Source organism: Diceros bicornis, chromosome 29, assembly GCF_020826845.1.
Source record: "Diceros bicornis minor isolate mBicDic1 chromosome 29, mDicBic1.mat.cur, whole genome shotgun sequence".
In the NCBI taxonomy this organism is placed as follows: Eukaryota; Metazoa; Chordata; class Mammalia; order Perissodactyla; family Rhinocerotidae; genus Diceros; species Diceros bicornis.
In genome coordinates this window covers 39106272-39133335 of record NC_080768.1, presented here as the reverse complement: position 1 = coordinate 39133335, position 27064 = coordinate 39106272, and the positions used below count along the sequence as shown (strand labels likewise).

The window sequence follows — 27064 nt, the reverse complement described above, 5'->3', positions numbered from 1 at the left end:
TCAAGATTCCTTTAGCTATTCGGGGTCTTTTGTTGTTCCATATAAATTTTAGGATTCTTTATTCTATTTCTGTGAAAAATGTTGTTGGAACTTTGATAGGGATTGCATTGAATCTATAGATTGCTTTAGGAAGTATGGACAGCTTACCTATGTTAATTCTTACAATCCAAGAGCCATGGACTATCTTTCCATTTCTTTGTGTCCTCAGTTTCTTTCAGCAATGTTTTATAGTTTTCAGTGTACAGATCTTTCACCTCTTTGGTTAAGTTTATTCCTAGGTATTTTATTCTTTTTGTTGCCATTGTAAATGGGATTGTATTCTTAATTTCTCCGAAATGCAACTGATTTTTGTATGTTGATTTTGTATCCTGCAACTTTACTGTATTCGTTTATTACTTCTAAAAGTTTTTTGGTGGATTCTTTAGGGTTTTCTGTATATAAAATCATGTCATCTGCAAATAGTGACAGTTTCACTTCTTCCTTTCCAATTTGGATCCCTTTTATTTCTTTTTCTTGCCTGATTGCTCTGGCTAGGACTTCCAGTACTATGTTAAATAGGAGTGGTGACAGTGGGCATCCTTGTCTGGTTCCTGTTCTTAGAGGGATAGCTTTCAGTTTTTCACCATTGAGGATGATATTAGCTGTGGGTTTCTCATATATGGTCTTTATTATGTTGAGGGACTTCCCTTCTATACCCATTTTATTCAGAGTTTTTATCATAACTAGATGCAGTATCTTGTCAAATGCTTTCTCTGCATCTATTGAGATGATCATGTGATTTTTATTCTTCATTTTATTAATGTGGTGTATCACGTTGATTGATTTGCAAATGTTGAACCATCCCTGGAATAAATCCCACCTGATCATGGTGTATAATCTTTTTAATGTGTTGTTGTATGCGATTTGCTAGTATTTTTTGTTGAGGATTTTTGCATTAATGTTAATCAGTGATATTGGCCTGTAATTTTCTTTTTTTTGTGTTGTCCTTGTCTGCTTTTGGTATCAGGGTAATGTTGGCTTCGTAGAATGAGTTAGGGAGCTTCCCCCCCTCCTCAATTTTTTGGAAGAGTTTGAGAAGGATAGGTATTAAGTCTTCTTTGAATGTGGTAGAATTCACCAGGGAAGCTGCCTGGTCCTGTACTTTTATTTTTAGGGAGGTTTTTGATTACTGTTTGGATCTCCTTACTGGTGATTGGTCTATTCAGATTCTCTATTTCTTCTTGACCAAGTTTTGGAAGGTTGTATGATTCTAAGAATTTATCCATTTCTTCCAGATTCTCCAATTTCTTGGCATATAGCGTTTCATAGTATTCTCTTATAATCTTTTGTATTTCTAAGGTGTCCGTTATAATTTCTCCTTTTTCATTTCTGGTTTTACTTATTTGAGCCTTCTCTCTTTTTTTCTTGGTGAGTCTAGCTAAAAGTTTGTCAATTTTGTTTATCTTTTCAAAGAACCAGCTCTTGGTTTTCTTAATTTTTTCTATTGCTTTTTTAGTGTCTATTTCATTTATTTCTACTTTGATTTTTATTATTTCCCTTCTTCTGCTGATTTTGGGCTTTGTTTGTTGTTCTTTTTCCAGTTCCTTTAGGTGCATTGTTAGATTGTTTATTTGAGATTTTTCTTGTTTGTTGAGATAGGCCCGTATTGCTATAAACTTTCCTCTTAGAACCGCGTTTGCTATATCCCATAAATTCTAGCATGTCGTATTTTCATTTTCATTTGTCTCCAGGTATTTTTTGATTTCTCCTTTGATTTCTTCATTGACCCAGTCGTTGTTCAGTAGCATTTTGTTTAATCTCCACATATTTGTGGCTTTTATGATTTTCTTCCTATAGTTGATTTCTAGTTTTATATCGTTGTGCTCAGAAATGATGCTTGGTATTATTTCAGTCTTCTTAAATTTATGGAGACTTGTTTTGTGCCCTAATGTGTGATCAGTCCTGGAGAATGTTCCATGTGCATTTGAAAAGAATGCGTATTCTTTGGTTTTTGGGTGGAATGTTCTGTGTATATCTACTAGGTCCTTCTGTTCTAGTGTGTCACTTAAAACCACTGTTTCCTTATTGATCTTCTGTTTGGATGATATGTCTGTTGGTGTAAGTAGAGTGTTCAAGTCCCCTACTATTATTGTGTTACTATTTCTCTTTTTATATATTTAGGTGCTCCTACGTTGGGTGCATAGATATTTACAAGTGTTATAGCCCCTTGTTGGATTATTATATAATGCCCTTCTTTGTCTCTTTTTATAGTGTTTGTTTTAAAGTCTGTTTTGTCTGATATGAGTATTGCTACCCCAGCTTTCTTTTCTTTTCTTTTTTGTGAGGAAGATCAGCCCTGAGCTAACATCCATGCCAATCTTCCTCTTTTTGCTGAGGAAGACTGGCCCTGGGCTAACATCCGTGCCCATCTTCCTCCATTTTATATGGGACGCCACCACAGCGCACCCTGACAAGCGGTGCATCACTGCATGCCTGGGATCCGAACCTGGGCCGCCAGCAGTGGAGCGCTCGTACTTAACCGCTACGCCAGGGGGCCAGTCCCCCAGCTTTCTTTTCATTGCCATTTGCATGGAGTATCTTTTTCCATCCCTTCACTTTCAGTTTGTGAGTGTCTTTAGGTCTGAAGTGTGTCTCTTGTATGCAGCATATATATGAGTCTTGTTTTTTTATCCAGTCAGCCACCCTATGACTTTTAATTGGAGCATTTAGTCCATTGATGTTTAAAGTAGCTATTGATAAGTACGTACTTACTGCCATTTTTTTAACTTTTTTTTCTTGGTGTTTTAGTAGTTCTTCTCTGTTCCTTTCTTCTTCTCTTCCTCTCTTCCCTTGTGGTTTGATGGCTTTCTTTAGTATTATGTTTGGGTTCCTTTCTCTTAGTTTCTTGTGTATTTATTATAGATTTCTGGTTTGTGATTACCATGGGGTCCGTATGCAGTAACCTTTGGGCTGTTCCCAGGTGGCCATGAAGCGTCAGGGCGTGAAGGTGGCATTTTTCCTCTCCAGAAAGGAATTTCTGCCTGTTCCACCTCAGTTAGGATTGTCGTTTGTTGCAGGAGTTCCTCTTATCCAGTTTTCAGTTCTCTTTCAGGGGTAATTTTTCCATGAGTAGTTGTAAATTCGCTGTGTCTGTGGGAGGAGGTGAGTTCAGAGTCTGCCTGTGCCACCATCTTGACTTCTCTCCCCCTAAATTCTTCTAACATGAAGTTCTTTCCATCTGCTAATACCATGAGCTCAGCTTCTTTTTGGAGGGGAGCTATTATTTACCAATATTCTCTTCTCTAAAACTTTAGAAAAATTTTTGCGAAACTTTCCTATCTTGAGCACAGTCAATTTTTGCTAAATTGAACACATTTATGTGATTCTTCTAAAATCATGCTTTCCTAGCTTCTTGACTTCCTAACTTTATTGTCATCAATTTTATTTTCTTCTGCACTAAATTAGAATGTAAACTCTATGAAAGTGGGGGCTTTGTCTGCCTTTTTCACCACTGTACCCTCACGTGTCTAGAATAGTGCTTACTAAGTATTAAAGAATTCATGCACATTTGCTGTTTGGGTTTCCTTTATTAGCTAGAACTTAATACACTTAGGAAATCACAAACTCTAAACTTCTTCTGGCTACAATCTTCAGTCCTTCTACTTTTCCATTACTTGTACTGGACCTTTATTTCCATTTCTTCAGGATTCCTATGGTACCTTAACTCCTTATACTTTCAGTTTGTCAGCCCACCTCTGCTTATGATGTCCAGCCTCAACTTTGCTGTCCACTATTTTAGAAATACTTGCATTTGCCTTTTAGTGGACCTCACCTTTTGGTTTACCTTGTCAGTCTACAACTTTCTGATTTTGTCAGCCCAAGGTTTCAGAGTTGTTAAGAAAAGTTGTATAACCATTTTTATTGGAAAAACTACAAATTGATTCTTTCTGAACTTAGCTTCATGGTTAGGGGTGATTGACAGTTTTATTTTACATCACTACTTGATTCTCTATCACCTTCCACACAGAGACTTCCAGACTTTTTCTGCTCTTTGTAAATGTCCAAACCCATACCTATCTACTTCTCTTTGAGCAAGTGACACTGCCTTCTATTTTAGTAAAAAGATAGAGGCCGTTTTGCAGGGACTTCATCAACTTTTTTTGTCCTGTATTTTGAATTTATTGTCTACATTAATACGTACTTTTCTGATTCTGTCTTGCGTGAGAAATGTGTGTCCCTTTTCCTTTTTGATAGGGAGGTGTTTTCATTGTCTCAGTTCTTGGACCCAGCCAATCTCACCTCTCAGTTTTCTCAGTCAGCTATTACTTTTTCGTATTGTGTCTAGCCAATTCCTGCCCTACTTTTAGCAGGAGATTTTATTTCCTATTTTCCAGAAATAATGAGGCTATCAGAAATGAGCACCCTCAACTTTTCCCCATTCCCACCATCCCACCTACAAACAATATGCAGGTACACCATCCTCTACTACTAAGACCAGTCCCTTTACCCATGCTTTAAAATCCGTCCTCTTTTCTAAGTCAGTGTTATCCAGTGAAACTTTTTGTAGTGATGGAATTGTATATTTGTGCCATCCAATACCGTAACCACTAGCCACATGTGACTATAGAGCACTTGAAATGTAGCTAGTGTGGAATTAAGTTTATTTTATTTTATTTTAAATTTAAATAGCCACATTTTGTGGTGCCTACCATATTGAATAATACAGCTCTAAACTTTACTATGTAATATGTTCTTGTTATTTCTTATTTCTTGAATCTCTTTGACTATGCGTATCTTCTCTTCCACATTTAAATGGATTTAGTCTTTCTCATCTTAAACACCTAGAACACATCAAACCCTTTGGCATTTCTTTTTAGCTGTCTCCTGGCTGCTCTGTCCCTTCATAGCAGTTTGTTGGTTCCTGTGACTTGAGTTCTTATCCTGTCACTGAAAAGGGCCCTCTCCAACTATTTCTCAATTGTAGAATCCAGTAGATACTTTATCTTCGCAACATTGATTGTTGATTGCTCTCTGCTTCTTGAAATTCTTGTGTCATTACTTCTCCTGGTTCTGTTGTCTCTGAGACTGGTCCTTTCTGGTCTGCTTTTTTTCCTCTGATGCTTCTAAATGTTGGTATTCCTGTATCTCAGACTTCATCTGACTTCTCCCCTCCCCTTCGTTACTCTCTCCCCTTTCTACCTACTCCACTCCACCTTCTCGTTGGGTGCTGTCATTTATCACCTGTGTGTTCATGTCTTTTAAATCTGTCTCTAGCCTGTTCTCTCTTCTAAGTTCCAAACTCCAATGTCCAAATCACCATTGGTATTTCTTTCAGAATATTCCAAAGGTACCACTGTCCTACTCCACAGATGTTCATTAATTTAAATTTAACTTTCTAATTAAAATATACATAGAGAAAAGTGCACAGATTGTAAGTGTATACCTTAATTATTACATAATTAACATCCATGAAACCACCATTCAGGTCAAGGAAAAGAACATTACCAGCACCTGAGAAGTCCCTTTCCAATTCACCACCTTTTCCTTTCTCCCTAAAGGTAACAGCTATCCTGACTTATGACAATATAGAACTGTTTTTGAACTTTATATAAGTAAAATGATACAGTATGTATTCTTTTGTGTTTGTTCGTTCATTCAATGTTGTTTGTGATATTCATCCATTTTGTTGACTGTAATTTTTTTTCATTACTGTTTATTATGAATAATGCCGCTCTGATCATTTTTGTGTATGTTTTATTGTATTTGTGTGTATGTACTTCATTTGGGTATATAGCTTAGAGTGGAAGTGCTGGATCTTATGGTATGCCTATGTTTAATTTTAGTAGATAATGTCAGATAGTTTTCAGAGTGGTTTTGTCAATTTATATTTCTGTCAGCAGAGTTTCTGTTGTTCCACTTGCTTATCGACACTTACTATTGCCAGTCTTCATAATTTTAGCCATTCTCGAAGATCTGCTTCCTTGATGGCTAATGAGGTTGAGCATCTTTTCTTATGTTTATTGGCCATTTGTGTATTATTCATGTATTTTCTGTTGTGAAGTACCTGTTGAAATCTTTTGCCTACTGTTCTGTTGAGTTGTCTTTTTCTTACTGACATGTAAGATTTCTTTATATATTCTGGATATGAGCCATTTGTTAGTTAAATATGTTGTTAATATCTTCCATTTTGTGGCTTGCCTTTTCACTTCTTTAACGGTGTCTTTCTAGTCTTCATCTTTCTTACTGTATTCCCCACCCCAAATCAATTAATCATCAGATCCTGCCAGTTCTATCTTTTAAATATCTCTTATCTCTCTTCTCCATTTCTTTTGTCAGTTCCTTAATTGAGGCCCTTATTACTCATGGCCTGGATTATAATCATATCCCTTCCAATCCATTTTCAACTGCTTAAAGAGTGACTTTTCTAAAATTTAAATCTTGGTCATATCATTCCTCTTCTTAACATCTTCTAGCGGTTCTTAGAGGCTGCAGCATAAAGCTGAAACCTCATGACTTGCTTCTGCCTTTTTTCTAGGCCTCCTTTTGAGTTAAATTCAGGTTTCTACTCCTGGGTGAAGTCTTTCCTGACTGTACTCCCTGAGTGTTTTCCATATTCCTTTTTAAAGAAAGGATGTGGTAGTCTTTACCACAGCCACAGTTATTAAGACAACTTCCAGCCATTCATCTCTCATTTAATCTATTGGCTGAGCAGTACTATTAGTTTGCTTGTGTTGGAAATTTCTATATTGATGTATCATGCAACTGTCTCACTAGTCTGTTTCCTTTTCAGGCCTTTTCCTCTGCCAGTGGTCACGTTGGTGTTCTGACCTTAGCTCTTTTCTTTCCACCTGTTCTCCATGGGAGAACTCATCAACTCTAATGACCTTAATGCCATTTTGTATGTCTGACTCCTATATTTTTATTTACAGACCTTTCTCTTGAGTCTAGATCTCTGTATCATAATGTCCATGGGCATTGTTACATGGATGTTCTATGGGCATTTTAAGTTCACTAAGTCCTAGACTAAGCTCATCCCCCTGCCCCTGAAACCCATTTCTGTATTTTCTTCCACTGCCATCAGGTGGGCCTGCCTGTCAAATACCTCCAGAAGAACTTATGCCTGTGAAGCCTTTACCTGTCACCCCTTGCCCCTACTCGATCACTTCCTCCTTGGCTTCCCTTTGTAATACTTCTATCCTGGTACCTACAACATTTTATCTGTTCTCCCCAGTAGACTAAAAGCATCTTGAGGGCTTTATATTGCTATACTGCACAATGCTTAGTGTAAATAGTTGAGAGTGGACTGAGAGTGCCTCCCACTAAGCACATCAAAATCAAACTCATCATCTCTTTGCTTTCCTCCTTATTTTCTTCTTTAAAATGACTTACCTTTCACAGTTGATGATGTCACCATCTTTTCAGTTAAGTTAGTCATGTTTAACTCATTTCCTTTTCTATCACTTCCACAACTAGTTGGTTTCTAAGTCTATAGCTCTTCTTTCTATTCCACTTCCCTAGCTTTGGTTCAGGTTCTTATCCTGTCTTCACCAGCGTATTGCAATCATTATTTAAATGTTCTACCTATCTTTAGGTTTTCCCCTATTTGTCTTTGATATTGCCGCTGGAGTTATTTTCTCAAGTACAAGTGATCATCTCTTGGTTCAGTAACCTATTGTTGTTCTTTTTCTGCAGGATAAAGTCCAACTTCTTTACAAGACATTCAATGGCAGCCTTCACAAACTGATCTAGCTTCTCCCCCTCCCCTGCTCCTCACCCCACCGCTTATCACAGAAACCATATCCTTTAAGCACTGGTCTTAGCAGACTGCACACCTAAGTTTTAAGTTCATCTTCTTTATACTACTGGTATTGTCTTTCTCTTCATCCTTGCGGGGGGCTAGGGGTAGGGCTAGTGCTGTAGAGGAACAAAGAAACCTAGGTTTAAACCTGGTTTTATCAATTATTATCTATTGTCCTTGGACAAACTTCTTAAGATCCCATAACATAATACTGGCACTTAATACATGTTGCCTTCCTTTTTCAACCCTTCTCCTCCAAACCACAATTGGAATTTATCTTTCCCGCTTATACAGAGCACTTACTGTTTCTCTTTTATAGCACTTAATGTCTTTGGCCTTATATTATGCTTATTTGTATACATCTTATCGCTCTTCTCCTACATCACATGGCTTTAAGGGCTGATACTGTGATTTCTTGCACTTAATTTAATTGTTCAACCTTCGGTGAAGGATTTGCTGTGTTTAAGCCATACTGTGTCATTTAGTTTCTAAGAGACCAGCATGATTAGGATCTGATTTTTTGGACCAAAGTTGTTACTCCAAGGACCAGTTGTAAAGGTCCAGCCAAAGCAGGCTTTGTAAAAACTCACCTGCTTAGTTGGATATTTAGGAGAATGATAGGCTTGTCCTAAAGTTACATGTAACTGTTGTAGGAATTTAAAACTGGTTTTAGTGTCTTTATCTTAATACTAAAAAAAAACTACTAGTACCTGACTGATTGTGTTTTTCCTTACAGCCGGTTGCTGAACCGATCCCCATCTGTAGTTTCTGTCTTGGTACAAAAGAACAAAACCGAGAAAAGAAGCCTGAGGAACTCATCTCTTGTGCCGACTGTGGCAACAGTGGTATGTGATCCCTGTATTCCTCCTAAGACGTGCTGTCAGGCACAAGGGAAGTATGTTTAACTGAGTTTGTATCTGTCATCCTTTTGAAAGTAATACTTTAATTTGATTCTGATTTTAGGTAACTGAGATGAGCTTTTAGATAAGGGAGGGATTTAAATGTATAGTTGAAATGTTTTATTCGGTTAATTTAAATCACAGCCCTTAGTTTTTTTATGAAAAGCTTTCCATAGACTTATTTTTCCCTGTTGATCCTTGTATTTCACTATCAAACATCTGTTCAGATCACAGCAATCAGTTTGAAGTTATTGCTGGTTTCTTTAATAATCACTACTTTATCTTTCTTGATTTATGCCTCAGTCTTCATGAATAGAACCAGGATGATAACAGATTTGTTTTTCTTGATAGAAACTTACATATGTCACTTTAGGAAATAGAGTGTTGACACTGCAGTTTAGTGAACTGTGTGAAATTCTGGGCTCTAAAGAAGATTTTGCAAAGAGTCTCTTAATTTGTCAATTCCAGAGATATTCTTGGCCTGCATTTTAAGAACTTACAAGGCTTTGCAGGAAGGCCTTAGTAAACCAGCATTATCTTTGATCATAGCCTTAATTTTCAGTGTTTTATATCAGTAACAATCAAGATTTAGTCCAGAAACCAGAAAACACAAGAGTTACTTCAAGAGGAAAGGAATTTAGAATCAGGTACTTGTGAAATTGTTAGAAGGACTGAAGAGGCAAGCTCTAGGCTGGGCTTTAAGGACTGATTCCTAGGACACTGCAGAACTGACCCACCAGGGGAGTCACTGTATCTGCCTCTGTCTGGAAGAGGTGGAAGTGGCAGGCCACTGTGGAACTATTGAGTTCTCTAGCTGAATACTGGAACGCTGAATTTGGCTACCATTACAACTGCCTCTGGAGAACTGAAGGTGAAGAGCAGACACCGGCATTTTCATTACTTTGCTAATCATTAGAAAACAGTCAGTACAGGAGGAAGATGGTCGTTGCTTCATTTCTGTCTTTTAAAAATCACTCAAACACATCCAATGGGTAGAACTTAATTCACATCTAGAGCCTAACTGCAAAGGAGTCTAGGAAGTATAGTTTTTAGTTTTTCAGTTTTTATATATAGAAGGCATTAAAAGAAGGTGGGAAGAGATCTTGAGTGGTAGGTGACCATATCTAGCATAATATCACAAATCAAAATGAACTCTGGATGGATTTCACAGTTACATATAAACCATAAAATCATAAAAGATTAGACAAAAATATAGTGACGTCATACAATGCAGTGATTACCAAACTATTCTAGTAGTGGAACTTTTAAGAAATCTCATGGGAACCCAAATATATAAAACAGATAAAAATGAATCTGCTCTAGGTGAGATGGGAATGAAATGGGGGTGAGGGGAGGGTTGTGTTATAGCCCTGCCTTCTAAGAGGCAGTATATCTGAGGTGGTCTCTGAATTTCTGTGAGATAGGGAAGAGCGCAATTTGAAAACTGTTATTCTAGAGGGAACCTTTAAAGAACTAGTAGAATAAATAACTATTAATTATCTATTGCTGTAGAAATAAATTACTCCAAAACTTAGCAGCTAAAAGCAACAACAGACACTTTTTATTTCATGTTGTTTCTGTGGATCTGGAATTTGGGAATGGCTTACCTGGGTAGTTTTGGCTTGGGTTCTTTCAGTGAGGTTGCAGTCAAGATTTCAGTTGGTGCTTCAGTCATCGAAAGTCTTCCATGATGACTCACTTATCGGGCTGGCAAGTTAATGCTGCCTCTTGACAGGAAGCCTCTCTTCTTTGCCATGTGGACCTCTTTATAGGGTTGCATGAGTGTCTACACCATGGCAGCTGGATTCCCCCAAGCAGATATCTGATAGACAGAGCAAGGTGGAATCTGCAATATCTTTTATAATATAGCCTTAGAAGTCACATTCTATCATTTCAGGGGTATCCTATTGGTATATAGATCAGCCCTACTCAGTGTGGGAGGGAATTACACAAGGGTGTGAATTGGGATTCTTAGCAGGAGGTAAGAATGATTGGAGGGCAGCTTGGAGCCTGGCTATCACAGTAACCAAGGAAGAAAAGGATGGACATAGTCAAGTATGTGAATTTGGATATTTTCCAAATTAAGAACTAAAATACCCAAAATTTTAAAAAGTGAGAATCATTTGGGGGAAATAATTGCATTAAATATGGCAAAGGGCCAAAAGCTATAAAGTATAAGGAGCATATTTACATTTCTAAGCATAAAGTCCAAGGGACAGAGCCTATGAACAGGTAGTTTATGTGAAAGTTAATAGTTGAGCATATAAAAAAAAAGTTTATCCAAGTAATCATAGGAATGCATGCCAAAGAAGCAGTGAAGTGTCATTTTATAGCTTTTGTAATAATAAAACATGAAAGATAAAAGAGCCCAAATCTAGAGCTGATGAAATTGTGGTAAAACATTTGTACTTTGCTAGTGGAACTGGATATCATATAAGAGGGTTTGGATTGTGTTTTGGCAGTGCATGTCTACCTCTCAAGCTATAAAAATGTTTATTTCATTTCACTCACCATCCCCACTTTCAGGAATACATTCTAAGGAATTAATGTAAAAGAAGGAAAGAATCTATAAGCATATGAAATAATTCATTTTGGTATTCTAACTATTATGGGCAATAGACTAAGTATTTAACAATAGGGAGATGGTCGGGTAGGTTTAGTGTATCAACTTAGTGGAATATAATCAGTTTAAGGAATATAAATATAAAGTTTACTTCAATAAAATAATGAAGAAAAGCAAAACAAAAATGTATATACCCTATAATTAAAACCATGCAAGGGCTTTTAGCTAGTTTAAAAAAGAAAACTAGGGGCCAGCCCAGTGGTGTAGTGGTTAAGTTCGCATGCTCCGCTTCAGCGGCCTGGGGTTTGCAGTTCTGATCCTGGGTGCGGACCTATGTACTACTCATCAAGCCATGCTGTGGCAGTATCACACATACAAAATAGAGGAAGATGGACACTGATGCTAGCTCAGGGCCAATCTTCCTCGGCAAAAAAACGAGGAAGATTGGCAACAGATGTTAGGTCAGGGCCCATCTTCCTCACCAAAAAAAAAAAACAAAAAAAGAAAGGAAAACTAGAACATGAAAGTGACTATTCCAGGATCATGTGATTATGAATAAGATTTTTACACCTCCTCTCCCATTTTCGTTTGATGTTAGTGATGTTTTGATGATAAACTTCTTACCGTCTTATAAAAGAGAAAATTATTTAGGAATAGAAAAGAGAGGAGAGAGGATAATTTAACCAGCCCTTTCCCTCACCAAAGAAAAATACACATAACCAACTTTTAAAGAAAAGGGACAAATCGTTTCAGAGTTGAGGGCAAATTGGCTACTCTAAATTTTTGAGAATCAAACTGATACTAACTCTTGTAAGAGGAAACATTTTTTCTGTTACTATTAATTCTGATCACAATGGAAATACTGCTTAGGTTTTAGTTTTAGCTTGAGTGCCTTAAATCATGAGCAAATAACTCACTTTAAATGATGGAATTTTTATTATATATTTTTTAGTTATAAAAGTAACACATGTTAAAAAAAAATGAGAGCACAGAAAGCTATAAAGTGAAATGTGAAATCCTTTTCCTTTGAAATGTTTATAGCTCCATGTCCTAGGATTTTATAATTGTAAACAGTTTTTGTGTATTCTTCCAGAAATGACCTGGGCATCTTATGTATCCATATACATACAAGCACACATAATGTATACACATAATGCTTTAATGCAGGCCTAATAAAAGTTTGGAGTTTGTCAAGTTTTTTATGATAAAATTGGGGTGTTTGTGTGTACAGAATTCTGTTTAGCATTAATAGAAGTGTATTGGAGTGCCAAGACCTGATGAGACATATGTGGCAAGCTTCCAGTAGTATCTTGTTTTCTTTGATGTATGTTTTGATTTGAGATAATTGCCTTTTTCTACATTATTCTTTTAATACAATTACAAAATGATTCTTGTTTCGTTCTTGAATTTTCCCCTTCTTAGGTCATCCATCTTGTTTAAAGTTTTCCCCTGAACTAACGGTTAGAGTGAAGGCCTTACGGTGGCAGTGCATTGAGTGTAAAACGTGCAGCTCTTGTCAAGATCAAGGCAAAAATGCAGTGAGTACCTTTGCTTTCCATTGTGAATATTTCATTTAGAAGCAGAAGGTACTGCTGGCCTTTCCCTCTAAATGTGGTTGGTTATTTTTCAATCACTTGGTCCAGCAGAATTTAGAACAGTAGCCTCTTTAAATTACACATCATTACTTTAGTATACTTGCTCATTGAGACTTGTATTATTTCCAGGTAGTTTCTAAAGCACCTAGTTATATATTTGCAGAGAGAATAAGCTACTTTAAAGACATACTCCTTAAATTTGTTTAAATAGTATGGAGGCATTCATTTAGGAATGGTCAGTTAGTGTATTAATTACAAATTGTCCTTTTCTCTTTTTTATTAAAACAGACTACAGTGAGCTTATATCTGGTTACTGGATAAACTTGAAAGTAATGAAACTGTAGTTGGCTTATTACAGATTGGGTGAAGCAAAACTTTCTGCTAAGTCAGACTGTCCATTTACAATTGTCCCTCGACATCTGCTGAGAATTGGTTCCAGGACCCCCTTCGGATACTAAACTCCTCAATGCTCAAGTCCCTTAGTCGGAATCCGAGTCTGAGGATACCGAGGGCCAACTGTACTCAGTTAATACAAATTAAGGAAACTTTTACTGTTATGGTAACTCATCTTCTTTGTGAGATTGTTGAAGCTTCCTAGGTTTTATGAAGTCAAGATCCTGACATGTTTCTATTTCAAAAGGTTAAGCAGAATTGTCCTTTCTCTTTTTCAGGATAACATGCTCTTTTGTGATTCCTGTGACCGAGGTTTTCACATGGAGTGTTGTGATCCGCCACTTACCCGGATGCCAAAAGGTGAGAAATACTTTCTAAAAACAAACTGGCAATATAAAGGTGCATGTTAGTGAAAGCACTTCTTATCTACTTTGTTACAATGAAGGAATAATTTGCATCTTTCTCTTTGGGATTGTATAATAAGTAGGAAGAGAGCTATCACCTTAAAGATGGGGACAGTCTTTCTGTTTAGTCATCATAACATTCTTATGTAGTTTGGATTTATTATTATTTTTCTCTGTTTTCAATATTTAAGCATCCATGGAGGGTGAAGTGGTTCATTTATAAATATTTGCCAGTCCTGTTGCTAGAGGACAAAATACTTGCCTTATATAATACTTTGAAATATCTCTTTCTTTACAGGAAAAAAATGAAATTGTATTAGGTCATGTTGATTATATCACTGCTCATCACTTGAGGGGCCTAGAGCTATTAGAGTCTCTGGTTTATTTAAAACTTAAAAAAAAAAACTGTTTGTAATTTGCAAACAAGTAAGTGCCCCAATCATAAGAGTACAGCTTAATATTGTTCTATTCTTTTGACTCCTGTTCCTTAAAAGGTATTTAGTTGAGATATAAGTGCCTGTTGGTTGGACTTCCATCTTATCATATGCTTATAGTTTCTTAAAAAAAAAAAAATCCAGTTAGTCTCCTGTGCTTTGTCTTATCACAAATTCTATTTTCAACTCTGATTTTGTGATTTATAGGTTTTGTAAGTAAAATGCTTGTAGGATAGGATATTTGATAATGTCTGTTTGGAGAAATTTTCCTGTTGATGGAAAGGAACATCAAACTTAGGTATAGCCAACTTATTCCACTTTAGGAACTTATTTGAGTACATCTTATGCCACTCTATTGACTGAAAAGTCTTACATTTATATGTATTGGAAGAATAAATACTCCCCTTTCCTACTTCTTCCATTTACTTGAAATCTGGACAAAAGACCTTCTGAGAATCCTTCAAGATAAGAAAGATTTTCTTAGGACTTCATTCCTGTGTATTTAATGCCTACGAAAGAAGTTTTATAGCAGCTTAAAGCAGGAAACATTTTATTTTGAAATAATTTCAGACTTACAGAAAAGTAGTAGAAATAGTACAGAGAATTCTCATTGTACCCTTTACCCAGCTTCCCTTAATGTTAGCATCTTAGAAAACCGTAGTACAATTATTGAAACCCGGAAACTAGCATTGATATGGTACAATTGACAGACACACCTTATTTGAATTTCTGGTCCAGTATCTGATCCAGGATCTCACATTATATTTAGTTGTCATAGTTCTTTAGTCTCCTCTAGTCTGTTAATTCTTCAGATGCTGTCTTTCCTGACCTTGACACTTTTGAAGAATACTGGTCAGTTATTTTGTAGAAAGTCCTTCAATTTGGGTTTGTCTTTTGCTTTATCATGATTAGATTATCATGAAGCTCATCAAGAATACCACGAAAGTGATGTTGTACCCTTGTAGTGCATCGTAACAGGGGTATATTATACTGGTATGTCTTAGTACTAGTTCTGTTAACTTTGATCACTTGATTACAGTCGAGAAATCTGATTGACACTTTAAAGTTGTTCTTTTTCTGCTTTGCCCACTAATTTTAGCATCCATCATTGATTCTTGCTTGCACCAGTTTTTACTGTGGTGTTTGCGTAATGGTGATTTTTCTATTTCCATCATTCATTTTACATTCATTAATTGGAATTCTGCTGTAAGGAGGAACTGTCCCTTTCTCCCATTTATTTATTTGTTTATTCAATTATTTATAGCATTATGGACTCATGGGTATTTGTTATCTCGTGGGTTATAAGCCATTGCTGTGATTATTTCTTTTTTTGCTCAGATTGACCCAGATTTGGCTGTTGGGAGCTCCTTAAAGTTGGCTTCAGTGTCCTTTTGACATGCCTTCGTCATCTTTTGAGCACTTCTTTATTTTCTGACACCACAAGATGTTCCAGGTTATCTTGTATTTTCCCTGCTCTAGTCCTAGAGTCAGCTGTTACTCTATAGAAACCTGGCTTCTTTTCTTGTGGGATAGTACTTAGAAACCAATATCTGAGTGCTAGATATAGAGCAGGGATTCTTAACTGAGGATCAGTGGACTTCAACCATGTGTGGGCTTCAGGATATTTGTGAATCTCTGCCAGGTGTTTGTAGAATTTTGTATGTATTTGCTTTCATGCTTATTTTTCTGGAGGGCTTGCATCAGATTTTCAAATGAGAGTCCTTGACCTGAAAGAAGTTAAAAACTCCTGGCTTAGGGTGTCTGAACACTTTCAGTGTATTTATATCTATTGTGCTTTTGTTTGGGATTTTCTTTCTTTATAGGCATGTGGATATGTCAAATATGTCGACCTAGGAAAAAAGGAAGAAAACTTCTACAGAAGAAGGCGGCACAGATAAAACGGCGCTATGCTAATCCAATAGGACGTCCAAAAAACAGGTTAAAGAAACAAAACACGGTGTAAGTTGTACTTGTGGCAAGGTGAGGGGAGAAAAGGATAGGGTCTTCTCTGTAGTGTAAGATTCACTTGTTTGCTTGTTCTTATAGCTGGCACTGTTATGTAGTAAGGTCTAATACTTATTGAGCCCTTAATAAAGTGCCAAGGCACTGTTCTAAGTGCTTTACGTGTGTTAAATCATTTAATTCTCCCAACAACCCAGTGAGGGGGAGGCCCTGTTGTTAGTCTCATTTCTCAAAGGAGGAAACTACAGCACTGAGTGATTAACTTGCACAAGTTTATAGTAAGTGTTGAACTGGGACTAATACCCAAGTAGTCTGGCACCAAAGTCTAGCCTTTAACCATTGCCTTGCATTGCTTCTCTTATATAAAAAACAAGAAAGAAAAAATTATGTTATTGTAGCATTTCACAGATTCCTCTCCTGATGTAGTCTCAGTAGTTTATTTCTATTAGGTGTACAAATCACTGGATAGCTTCTTCTATTGAGATCATAGCTAAGTCACATTCTATATCCTGATATAAAATAATGCAAGTTTTTCATCTGTTAGCAAAAATCAGGGATATAATTATCCCCTATAGACTAGGAAACTGGGCTGTGTCTAGAGGAGGTGGGGCAAGATTCAGTAGCTAATTCTGTCTTTGTTTTTGAGTATCTTTATAGTAATTCACCTTTGATGATATGTAAAATATCTTTAGGCCTGTAAACCTCTCTTTATTCTCCAAAATTTTACCTACTCTTTTTACACTTGACTGTCTTGAAAGTGATATAATTGAAATGAATGAGCATTAGCAGCTTGCAATATACAGAACCAGTGTTGTAGTTCATATTTTAAATCTTAAATCAAGCTTTAATTTTCCTATAAAATGATCTTTTGATTCCTGACTTGCAGAGAGTAACCTGTCCTTGTGTTTAGAGGTAAAGCATAACTTTGAGCTGGTGCAGAGGTCATAGTACCTTCTACCTGGAAGGGGCTTAGTTGTCCTCTGGTCCACCTATCATTTTGATGAAGACACTGATGTTTAGAGAGAATGGGATTTGTCCAAGATGTACAGCTAGTAAGTGGCAAAATTATCACTCAAACATGCCTTCTGACTCCTGACCTAGGATTCTTTTCACTATAAAATAACTAGGCTTCCCAGAAATAGATGTTTCCAATAATAGTATTACTTCTGATTCATATAATATTTTAGTTTATGGAATATTCTTAACAATATAGATTTTTATTATAAAGCTGTAAGTTTTTTACTTATGTTACATATTAAATAGGAACCTTATAAAGATTTCTTTTTAATAGTTACCCTTTTCCCTATTTGATTCTTTAGATCAAAATGTCCCTTCAGCAAAGTTCGAACTGGCCCTGGAAGGGGTCGGAAACGTAAAATCACTCTCTCCAGCCAATCAGCATCGTCATCAGAAGAAGGATATTTAGAGCGAATAGATGGCTTGGACTTCTGCAGAGATAGCAGTGTCCCCTTGAAGTTCAACAAGAAAACCAAAGGGCTCATTGATGGGCTTACCAAATTCTTTACCCCTTCCCCTGATGGGCGGAAGCCTCGAGGGGAAGTGGTAGACTACTCTGAGCAATACAGAATCAGGAAAAAGGGCAACAGAAAATCAAGCACTTCAGACTGGCCCACAGGTAAAAGTTTGTTCAGTTAGAAACAAAAAGTACTCCCAAAGTGTGTTATTTGGAATAACACTAGTTATCTGAAATAGATTTACATTTGATTATTAAAATTGGTTATGGAATATAAGAACGTATTAAAAATAGATATTTAGATGATAGTAAAGTGATATCTATGGCAGGAATTTAGAGGCTAGAGATGAAGTTGCAGAGTGGACAAGTAGAAACTCTTGGTAGAACCACAAAGAATCTGCCTATAGAAATTTGGAGTATAACCTTGAATCAAGGACAACTTTATATTCATAAATTACAAAATAAATCATGTGATGAGCATCATGATGCTTACTTTATTCCCAGAGGGAAATTCAAAAGAGTATGGGGGGATAAAGTGCTGTTGATCTAAGCATAAGGAAAAGACCAAAATATATGCAAACATGGTAGGGTCATTGATTTTGCTACTTCAAATCTTGGCAAATATAGTTGCAGTTTTCATGGATTACACTTAAAAAGAGGGAAAGAGAGAACAACAGCTCTAGACCATTTGCTTATGTATCAGGCTAAGTTTCCTAGTTTTCAAAGTGGAGAACATCTGTGGAGAAGACTTAATAGTGTGGCAGATAATTCAGGTCAGAGGAGAAAATTTTGATTAGCTGTTCAGATAATTAAAGCTTAAACTAGTCTCATTGCTATTTGAGTGCCTTGAGTTTAGAGAACCTAACCCTGTGTAGGAAGTAGAAAGGGCTCTTACGAAAGTAGAAGGAAAGTAGAAGAATGAGAGTGGACTCTTGGATCACAAGGGCCAAAGGTATGGTGTCTCATATACTGCATATACTTAACTTTGATTTTCTTCCCTTGAATGTTCCACTGGTTTTTGTATTCACTGCTTCGTCACTCCTGCTTGTATAATTGGTTGATTGGTCCAGTGCAGGCAAGAAAATCCTCGTCATTGTCAGGTCCCCGTTTTTATGCTGTATTGACTGGCCTTTTACCAGAGTGGCAATCAACTAAATTATTCTTTAAGCATTCAAGTACTTTTCGTGTCTGTATCAGCCATGTAGACTGTAGATAAGCTCCAGTCTGAGCATGTTTATCTAAGAAAATATGCCAGCTGTTTAGGCTAGACTTAGAAGGAAAGAATCTTATAAAGCAGATCCTAATGAAAGGCATTTTTGAGTTAACCATTTCACTGGAGATGGATAATATTAGAAGAATCTACTGCAAAGTTTTAGAAATAGAAATTAGTAGGGCAAATGTATAAAATATAGGGAGAGCCAGTATTAAGCTTTAGGCATTGATGAGAGCTTTTGCTTTAATTGGCTTTGTCGTATTCTTTATGAATTGTAGAGTTGAAGCAACAATCTGCACCATCTGATACAATGCCACTGAAGGCTGTACTATATCTGTGCCTGCATCTGTCTGTGTCACACACTAGGGGGCATTAAAGTCACATAGTATCTTTAGATTATATATATTTATTTTTCAGTTTGGGGGTATTGTCAACAGTGAGTCCTTGTCCTTTTTTCTTCTTATACTAAATGAATAACAGACAGCCTATATATGCAGTTGATTTGAAAAGAACTGTCTGTCACTAATTGGTCTTTTCAGCCACACTCATACAAAGAGGAAATGAGTCCATCAGCAGTGTCATCTTCATATGCAAAGGATAATGATCTACATAATCCCCCAATACTCCTTTCACTAATTTCTTTGCCCATTTGAGGAATATGCATCATTTAGTGGATGATTATTATAATTTCTCATATTCACCCAGAGGATTATCATCTGTGATCCTCAGGTTTGTGGAGTTTGTGCTTTAAAAGGGCACCCAGAATGTGAGGGGAGTTGGCACTTCTTGACATCAGTTAAGGTAGCTAATATGAAGGTTATCTTTTTGCTGGGATAAGAATGTGTTGGCCTTATGAAAATTGCAGGATCATTGAGAATTTTAAAAGGAGCAGATTTTCCTGTTTTGCTCCCAAGTGATGAAAATTATGTCTTTCTATAACATAAACTTCTTCCATACTACCAAAGAATGAAAAAGCAATATTTGAATGTTGACTTGTTAAATTCGTGCTACAAAGTGTTATATTCATACTATTCCAAAATAAATTCCATACTCCTTAGACCTTTTTCTTCTTCTGCTTTTGTGTGTATTATAATATACTAAAATATGATCTCTTTTAATGAAGTTTAAATTTAGTTATGTAATATTTTTAAGAAGCTTTGAGACAATTCAGGGTTTTCATTATAAGGCAGATATAATATATATATATTCTTTATTGACTGGTATCTTTCTAGGAGTCAGTTTAGTGCTGTCCTCTTCTCTGTTATATAAAACATATTAAGGTCTTCAAACTGAAATAGAAACGTTTGAAATTTTTTCTAGTTACTATATTAAACTAAGGATAGCACTAATAATGTGTGAGCCCTTTCTTTATGTGCAGACAATCAGGATGGCTGGGATGGCAAACAAGAAAGTGAGGAACGGCTTTTTGGGAGCCAGGAAATCATGACTGAGAAAGATATGGAATTATTTCGTGATATCCAAGAACAAGCACTGCAGGTAAAGTTGGATATTCACATTGTTGGGCAATCAACAATCTGTATATGGATGAGAAACAGAGGATTAATTATACAGTCATGCATCATTTAATGACAGGGATACATTCTGAGAAATGCATCGTTAGGCGATTTCATCGTTGTACGGACATCATAGAGTGCCCTTGCACAAACTATACACCTCGGCTATATGGTGCTAATCTTATGGGACCACTGTCAAATATATAATTGGTCATTGACCAAAACATTGTTATGCAGCTCGTGATCATATTGTGGGTAAGACAGTAACAGCAATTTATTTATCCAAGTGGACATGGTTTGTACATATACATAGTTCTGCTGGTTAGTTCCTTTCAAACCCATGATAACTGCTTTGGTTTTGCAGATAAACACGTTGCTTTGACTACCAGTATTAAATGAGCTTGGTTTATTTGTTTTCTGTCTTATGTGTGAAGAAGAGTTTAGGATTTGACCAACCAACCAACAAACAAAAACCAAGCTTCTCTCGGGTGATAAAACACCCATATTCATTAATTCAAGAAATAATTATTAAATGCTTCTGCCTTAATCCTTTATGACACATAGCAAGATATAAATTTATAGACGAAGAACTTCCTTATGTGCCAGATGCTGGAGATGCCAAAGTGAATGACAGGATTCCTTCTCTCAAGTATAGTCTGAGAGAGACTTGTCAGTAAATAATTTCATTAATGTAAAAAGTTTAATTATAACATACATGGTGTTTTGGGAGAAAGGGGGCACGCATCTATCTCTGCTTGGGGAGGTCAGAGGAAGATTCATTGAGGGGAAATAATAACTATTTGAGCTGGTCTTAAAGAATGTGTAGGAGTTTCTCAGGATGACAAGAAATGGGGTCCCATATAATCAGAGGGACCAGAAGCGCAAAGACTTGAAAATGTGGGAAAACATAAAGAACACAGGGTGTAGATAATGGCAAGAGATGAGACTGGAAAAGTGCAGGGGCTAGATCATAAAGGCTCTTCCAGATTGTGTTATTTATATTTTGTCTTTTCCTTCTTTGCCACCAACTTACTATGTAAGCCAAGTTGAGTTCTGTCGCTTATCTTGAAAGTAAGAATTTGTAAGGCTGATGCTGGGGATTCCTGTTGTGTAGGTGAACTCTGGATTAAGAGATCCATTGATGAATAGGTTGTTTATGTAGGTCTTTATGTGAGTGTTTTTGAAAAATAAAAACAACAATATAAATATTCAGCAAACATTTACTCAGCAGTCTATCCTCTTATGATTTAACAGAATATTGGCTTTGAGTCAGATAGATCTGGGTTCAAGTCTTGGTCTGTCGTTTAATTTCTACTTTGGGCCTAACCTCTGAAGGCATATTTCTTTTTCTACCAACAAGTAAAACAAAGTATTATAGGTACTACAGTAGAAGTTTACATGGAGTTCAGTTGGGAGTTCAGAGGAGCTCGGAGTAGTTAGTTCTTTTTTTGAAGAACTTTATTTTTTTCTGAGCAAGTTGCAGACGTAATGCTAATACCCCTTTACTCCTACTTTTTTGTGTGTATTTCCCAAAAACAAGGACATTCTTGTATATGACCACAGGAATTTAAAACAGGTAAAGTATATTATCTAATCTAGAGATTTTATTCAAATTTCACCAGTTGTACCACTAATGTTCTTTATAGCAAAAGAGAAAGACACTTGTCCTGGTCCACTATCCAGTCTAGGATCATGTGTTTCATTTAGTTGTCATGTCTCTTTAGTCTCCTTTAATCTGGAACAGTTCCTTAGTCTTTATCTTTCATGGCCTTGATATTTTTGAAGTGTGCAGGTCATTAATTTCGTCGAATGTCCATTATTTTGAGCATGTTTATATTTCAGCATGATTAGATTTAGGTGATACTCCTTTGGCAGAAATACCACAGAGGTGTTGTATCTTCCTCAGTGCATTATATCAGGGGGCATGTAGTATTTATTTGTCCCATTACAAGTGATTTTCACTTTGATCACTTGGTTAAGGTGGTATTCTGCCATGTTTCGTCTCTATAAAATTATTTTCCTTCTATAATTAAGTATCTTGTGGGAATACACTTTGAGACCATGTAAATATCCTGTTTCTCATCACATTTTTACTGATTAGATTTGGTATCCAATGATGATTCTTGCCTGAAACTATTACTTTGTTGGCTGCTAAACAGATGATTTTCTAATTCTATTATTTCTTTTATGTTTATTAATTGGCATTCTGTAAGGAAGAGCTTTTCCTTTTTCTCATTTATTTTATTCATTTTATTTAGACTTGTAGGTTCTTATTTTATGAGTTATAATTTGTTGCTATTGGTATTTATTTATTTATTTGGTGAGGAAGATTTGCCCTGAGCTAACATCTGTGTCCAATCCTCCTCTTTTGGCTGAGGAAGATTTGCCCTGAGCTAATATCTGTTGCCAGTCTTCCTCTATTTTGTATATGAGCCACCGTCACAGCATGGCCACTGACAGACAAGTGGTATAGGTCCGTGCCTGGGAACTGAACTGGAGCCACCGAAGCGGAGCATGTGGAACTTAACCATTAGGCCAAGGGGGCTCGCCCGCTATTGCTATTTATTTTGATGCTCAAATTGTTCCAGATTTGGGCAGGGGGAGCTTCTTCAAGCTGGCCCTTGTGTCATTTTGACATGTCTCTGTCATTCTTTTTTTTTCTTCAGAGCCAGAGATTGAGAACATTTATTGTAATTTTAATCCCTACCTCACCTTTGACTTTTTTTGTATGTGTGACTTTGTCCAATTTATTCAGCTTATTTGGTGATTTTTTTAATTGAGATATAATTAACATATAATATTATATTAGTTTCAGGTGTGCAACATAATGATTCAATATTTGTATATCCCATCATTCTTATTTACTTTTGGCACAGCAATATGTTCTAGGCTCTTATTGTTCTAGTTGTAGATGCAGCCATTTCTCTACGAATCCCTGGTTCCTTTTAGTGGAGGAAATGGCACTTCTCTTCTTTTACTTGCTCGGGCCCAAAGAGGTGTCATCCTTGATTTTTTTCTCTCCAACTCATACTCCATTTTCAATCTATCAGCAGATCCTAATGGTTCTACCTTCAAAATATACCCAGAATATGACTACTTCTTACTACTTCTACTTTTACTACCTTGGTCTAAGCCACCATCATCTCTTGTTTGGGCTATTGTAATGTCTCCAGACTAATCTCCTTGCTTCTACTTTTGTCCCTAACCCCAGTCTCTAGTCTATATTCTTTATACAGAGGCCAGAGTAAATATTTTCTAACTTATCATACTACTCCTCTGCTCAGAAAACCTTTCAGTCTTGCTTAGAATTTGTAAAAACCAAAGTCTTTACCCTTGTCTTTAAGACCCAGTATGATCTTTTTTGCCTGTCTCTCTCTTTGGATACTCTCTTCCCACTCTTGCCCTTGTTACAGACTCCACACCAGCTACAGGCCTCTTTCTCTTCCTCAGAGACACCAAGCACACTCCTGCCTTGGAGCCTTTGCACTAACTGCTCTCTCTGTCTGGATTGCCCTTCCTCTAGTCTGGATATTTAGCTGGCTTACTGCTCACTCCATTTAGGTCTCTGCGATGAGTCACCTTATCAGAGAGGACTTTCTTAACTCCCAAACTAAAGTAGCATACATGTGTCCCCACTTTATCCCTCTTTGTCCCTTTACCTGCTTTCTTTTCCTCTATAGTACTTATCACTTCTTGAATTTAAATATTTATTTCTAGGATATAAGGGCCTTGAGAACAAGGACTTTCTTTTTGATCACTGCTGTATACCAAGTACTTGGAATGTGGTAAAGGCTCAGTGAATATTTGTTTAATGAATGGATGTTGAATGAAATTTTCTGCTGGGAGAAATGGGGCAGGAGTTGGAATAATAGGAATGTAACGAGAAAGATGACTAGGAAAGTTAAAAGAGGTGCTGAGCCTTGCTCAGGCCCAGTAGAGACGATATAAATGTGTTGACAATAATCTGGCTAATTATATGTTTCTTCCAGCATTTGATTAAACTTGTGATTGTGTATGTATGTGGCACCAAGGAAGTAAACAGCTACGTATTTGAATTCTAATTTGTGCTTGTTTTTATTGGCAGTGCACTAAAATTCTGATGATGGTGATATTTCTCCATGAAGTTCATTCATTTAGTATTCATGTGCCTGGCATGCTACTAGAGCTATAGGGTGAACAAAAAGACATAGATTCTACCTTCATGAAGATTTCAGTCTCAAGAGCGAGACAGACAGATGATAAAAAATCATACAACTAAATCTGTGATTACAGATGATAAGTAATAGGAAGAAAATAAGAATGCAATGAGAGATTATAATAGGGACTTGCTGATCTAAATTGCTGGTAGTTGGGATTCCTCTTTTAAGGAAGTAGTAATTTACACAGAGACCTACAAGATGAGTAGGAAGTTGGCAAGGCAAAGAGCTAGAGAGAAGAATGTTCCAGGCACAAGGGGACTGCCTGTGTAAACGTCTGGAGGCATAAAAGAACTTGGTAAATTTGAGGAACTGAAGGAAGGCCAGTATAACTCCAGTATAATGAATAAATGAGTCACACAAGATGAAGCTGGAGACATAGGCTGAGGACATAGGTTAGGATTTGGGGTTTTATTGTAATTGTAGTGGGAAACCGTTGAATGATTTTTAGCAAGGAAATAGCAGGATCAGATTTGCATTAAAAATTTTTCCTTGGCCACTGTGTGAAGAATGGATTGCAATTAGGCAAGAGTGGAAGCAGGGAAACCAATTTAGAAGGTTTCTCAATGATACAGATGAAAGAAGATGGTTGCTTAGACTAGAGAGGTAGCAGTGGAAATGGGAGACAAGTGGATCGATTTAGAATATATTTTAGAGAGGGAATCAGCAGAACTTGGTGATAGATTTGATGTGTAATTTGAAGGAGTAAGAATTCATCAAGACTTGACTCCCAGGTTCTCTGACTTAATGTAATAGAGAAAGTGGGTTGAAGCCAATTGGGAAAGGTACTATTGATTAGATTAGATGATGTTTTGAATAATAAAAGCATTCATAAAGATAATGCATAAAGTCATTTTTGAGAGCCTAAATATGGTGTAGTAGAAGCTGTGTCAACCTTTGTTTCAAAAATTTTGCAGAAAGATTTTATTACACGGTCTTAGGCCGTTGTACAGCTGCATCAGTAGGAGATAAATTATAAAGGAGTTAATACTGGAATCCATCCCACCAACAACCCATCATTTATTGAGTGCCTAGTTTCTTATAGAAACCAGGCTAGGTGTAGGGGCTATGAGTAAGACAGATTTTATTCTCGTAGAGCTTACTATCTAGTAGGAAACATACTCAAAAAAGCAAATCCAGTATTTGCTAATAGTGATTATCTTGAGTAATTAAAGTTTGTGTGGTATATTATCTAATTAAGTCAAGAATTATTGAAATGTTTGTCAAGATTTTTATCAAAAAGAGTCATCCATTAATTGATTTAGATTTTTTTTTCAATTTTAGGAGAAGTAAGGATGTAGTTTGCCTGGTACTATGTTCCGTCATTAGCTATACAATGAACACTTCCATGAAAAAGATCCCCCTCTGAAGCTGGCCCAGTGGCATAGTGGTTAAGTTTGTGTGCTCCACTTCAGTGGCCCGGGGTCCGCCGGTTCAGATCCTGGGCATGGACCTATGCACCACTCATTAAGCCACACTGAAACGGCATCTCACATAGAGCAATTAGAAGGATGTACGACTATGACATACAACTATCTGCTGGGGCTTTGGGGAGAAAAAAGGAAAAAAGGAGGAAGATTGGCAGCAGATGTTAGCTCAGGGCCAATCTTCCTCAAAAAAAAAAAAAAAGAGCCACCTCTGGGAAGAAAAATAGAAGCATAAAAAATTAGTAGTATAGGCTTTTGTTCTGGAATTTTATTTCAAGAATGATCTTATGAACAGGGGGGAAATGGTTTTTCTTAAAAGGTCCATCACCAGAAAGAAGCATTTGTATTCAGCTCATTCTATTGGAGCATAACAGCCTTCTTGAAATATATAGAATGATTTTTACATAAAATATCACCAAACAGCATGTTATATTTCCGTACTAATTTATTTCTAATTTTGAAGGATTTGATTTTTGTGTGTGTGGTACTAGAAAGTTAACAGTGTTTTTGAAATCTGTGTGGGCTATTAAAATAATTTTCTTCTTTGCATAAAGAATTGAACAGTTATTAGAAATGAAATAAACTAGGTTCAACAACTCTGTTTACTCTGTGAGGTAAGGATTGTTATCCTCATTTTATATATGAGGAAATCGAGACTTTTAGTTGAGTGACTTTCCTAAAGTTATATAACTAGTAATGGCAGAGGTGGAATTAGAACTCAGGCCTGTATGACTTCAAATCCTGTATCCTTAATCACAATAACATTCTGCGTTACTCTGTAAAAAAATGTTATGGAGGCATCAAAATCGTAAGGCATGGACTGAATGCAAGTAGGAAAAGATACGTGGGAAGATAAACAGTGGCATAGAGTACCAATTAATATCACTTGTTGCTGTGTTAAATGATACAGACTGTTCCATATGTTCACCGTATACTAAGATTAGTAAGAAATGGTGTGATCTGAGATGATCACAGAAGAAGTAGGCTTAAAGGATGATTAGGATTTAGATAAATGGAGAGAATGAGGGCTTACCAGGTGGAATAAACAACATTAACTTCAGCTTTGAGGAATAAATGACTACTATAAATAGAAGAGGCATTGTGATTCTTGGTCCATCAGATCAAAAAATATTTGAGGGCCTACTATGTGCGTGTCACACTGTGGGGATGATGTAGAAAACACAATAGCTGCCCATAAAGGTATTATAGTACA

The 27064-nt window shown here is 36.5% G+C and overlaps 1 protein-coding gene across 3 annotated transcripts in view; it reads left to right on the top strand.

Annotated features, from left to right (window-relative positions):
* KAT6A (lysine acetyltransferase 6A) overlaps nucleotides 1-27064 on the top strand; it is a 113765-nt gene that overhangs the window by 52029 nt on the left and 34672 nt on the right. For all 3 annotated transcript variants that reach the window (XM_058525290.1, XM_058525291.1, XM_058525292.1), the window contains 6 exons: nucleotides 8514-8622; nucleotides 12662-12777; nucleotides 13506-13587; nucleotides 15889-16024; nucleotides 17347-17663; nucleotides 20093-20211. In XM_058525290.1, coding sequence (XP_058381273.1) covers nucleotides 8514-8622; nucleotides 12662-12777; nucleotides 13506-13587; nucleotides 15889-16024; nucleotides 17347-17663; nucleotides 20093-20211 — 879 coding nt within the window. The remainder of the gene's footprint in view (nucleotides 1-8513; nucleotides 8623-12661; nucleotides 12778-13505; nucleotides 13588-15888; nucleotides 16025-17346; nucleotides 17664-20092; nucleotides 20212-27064) is intronic.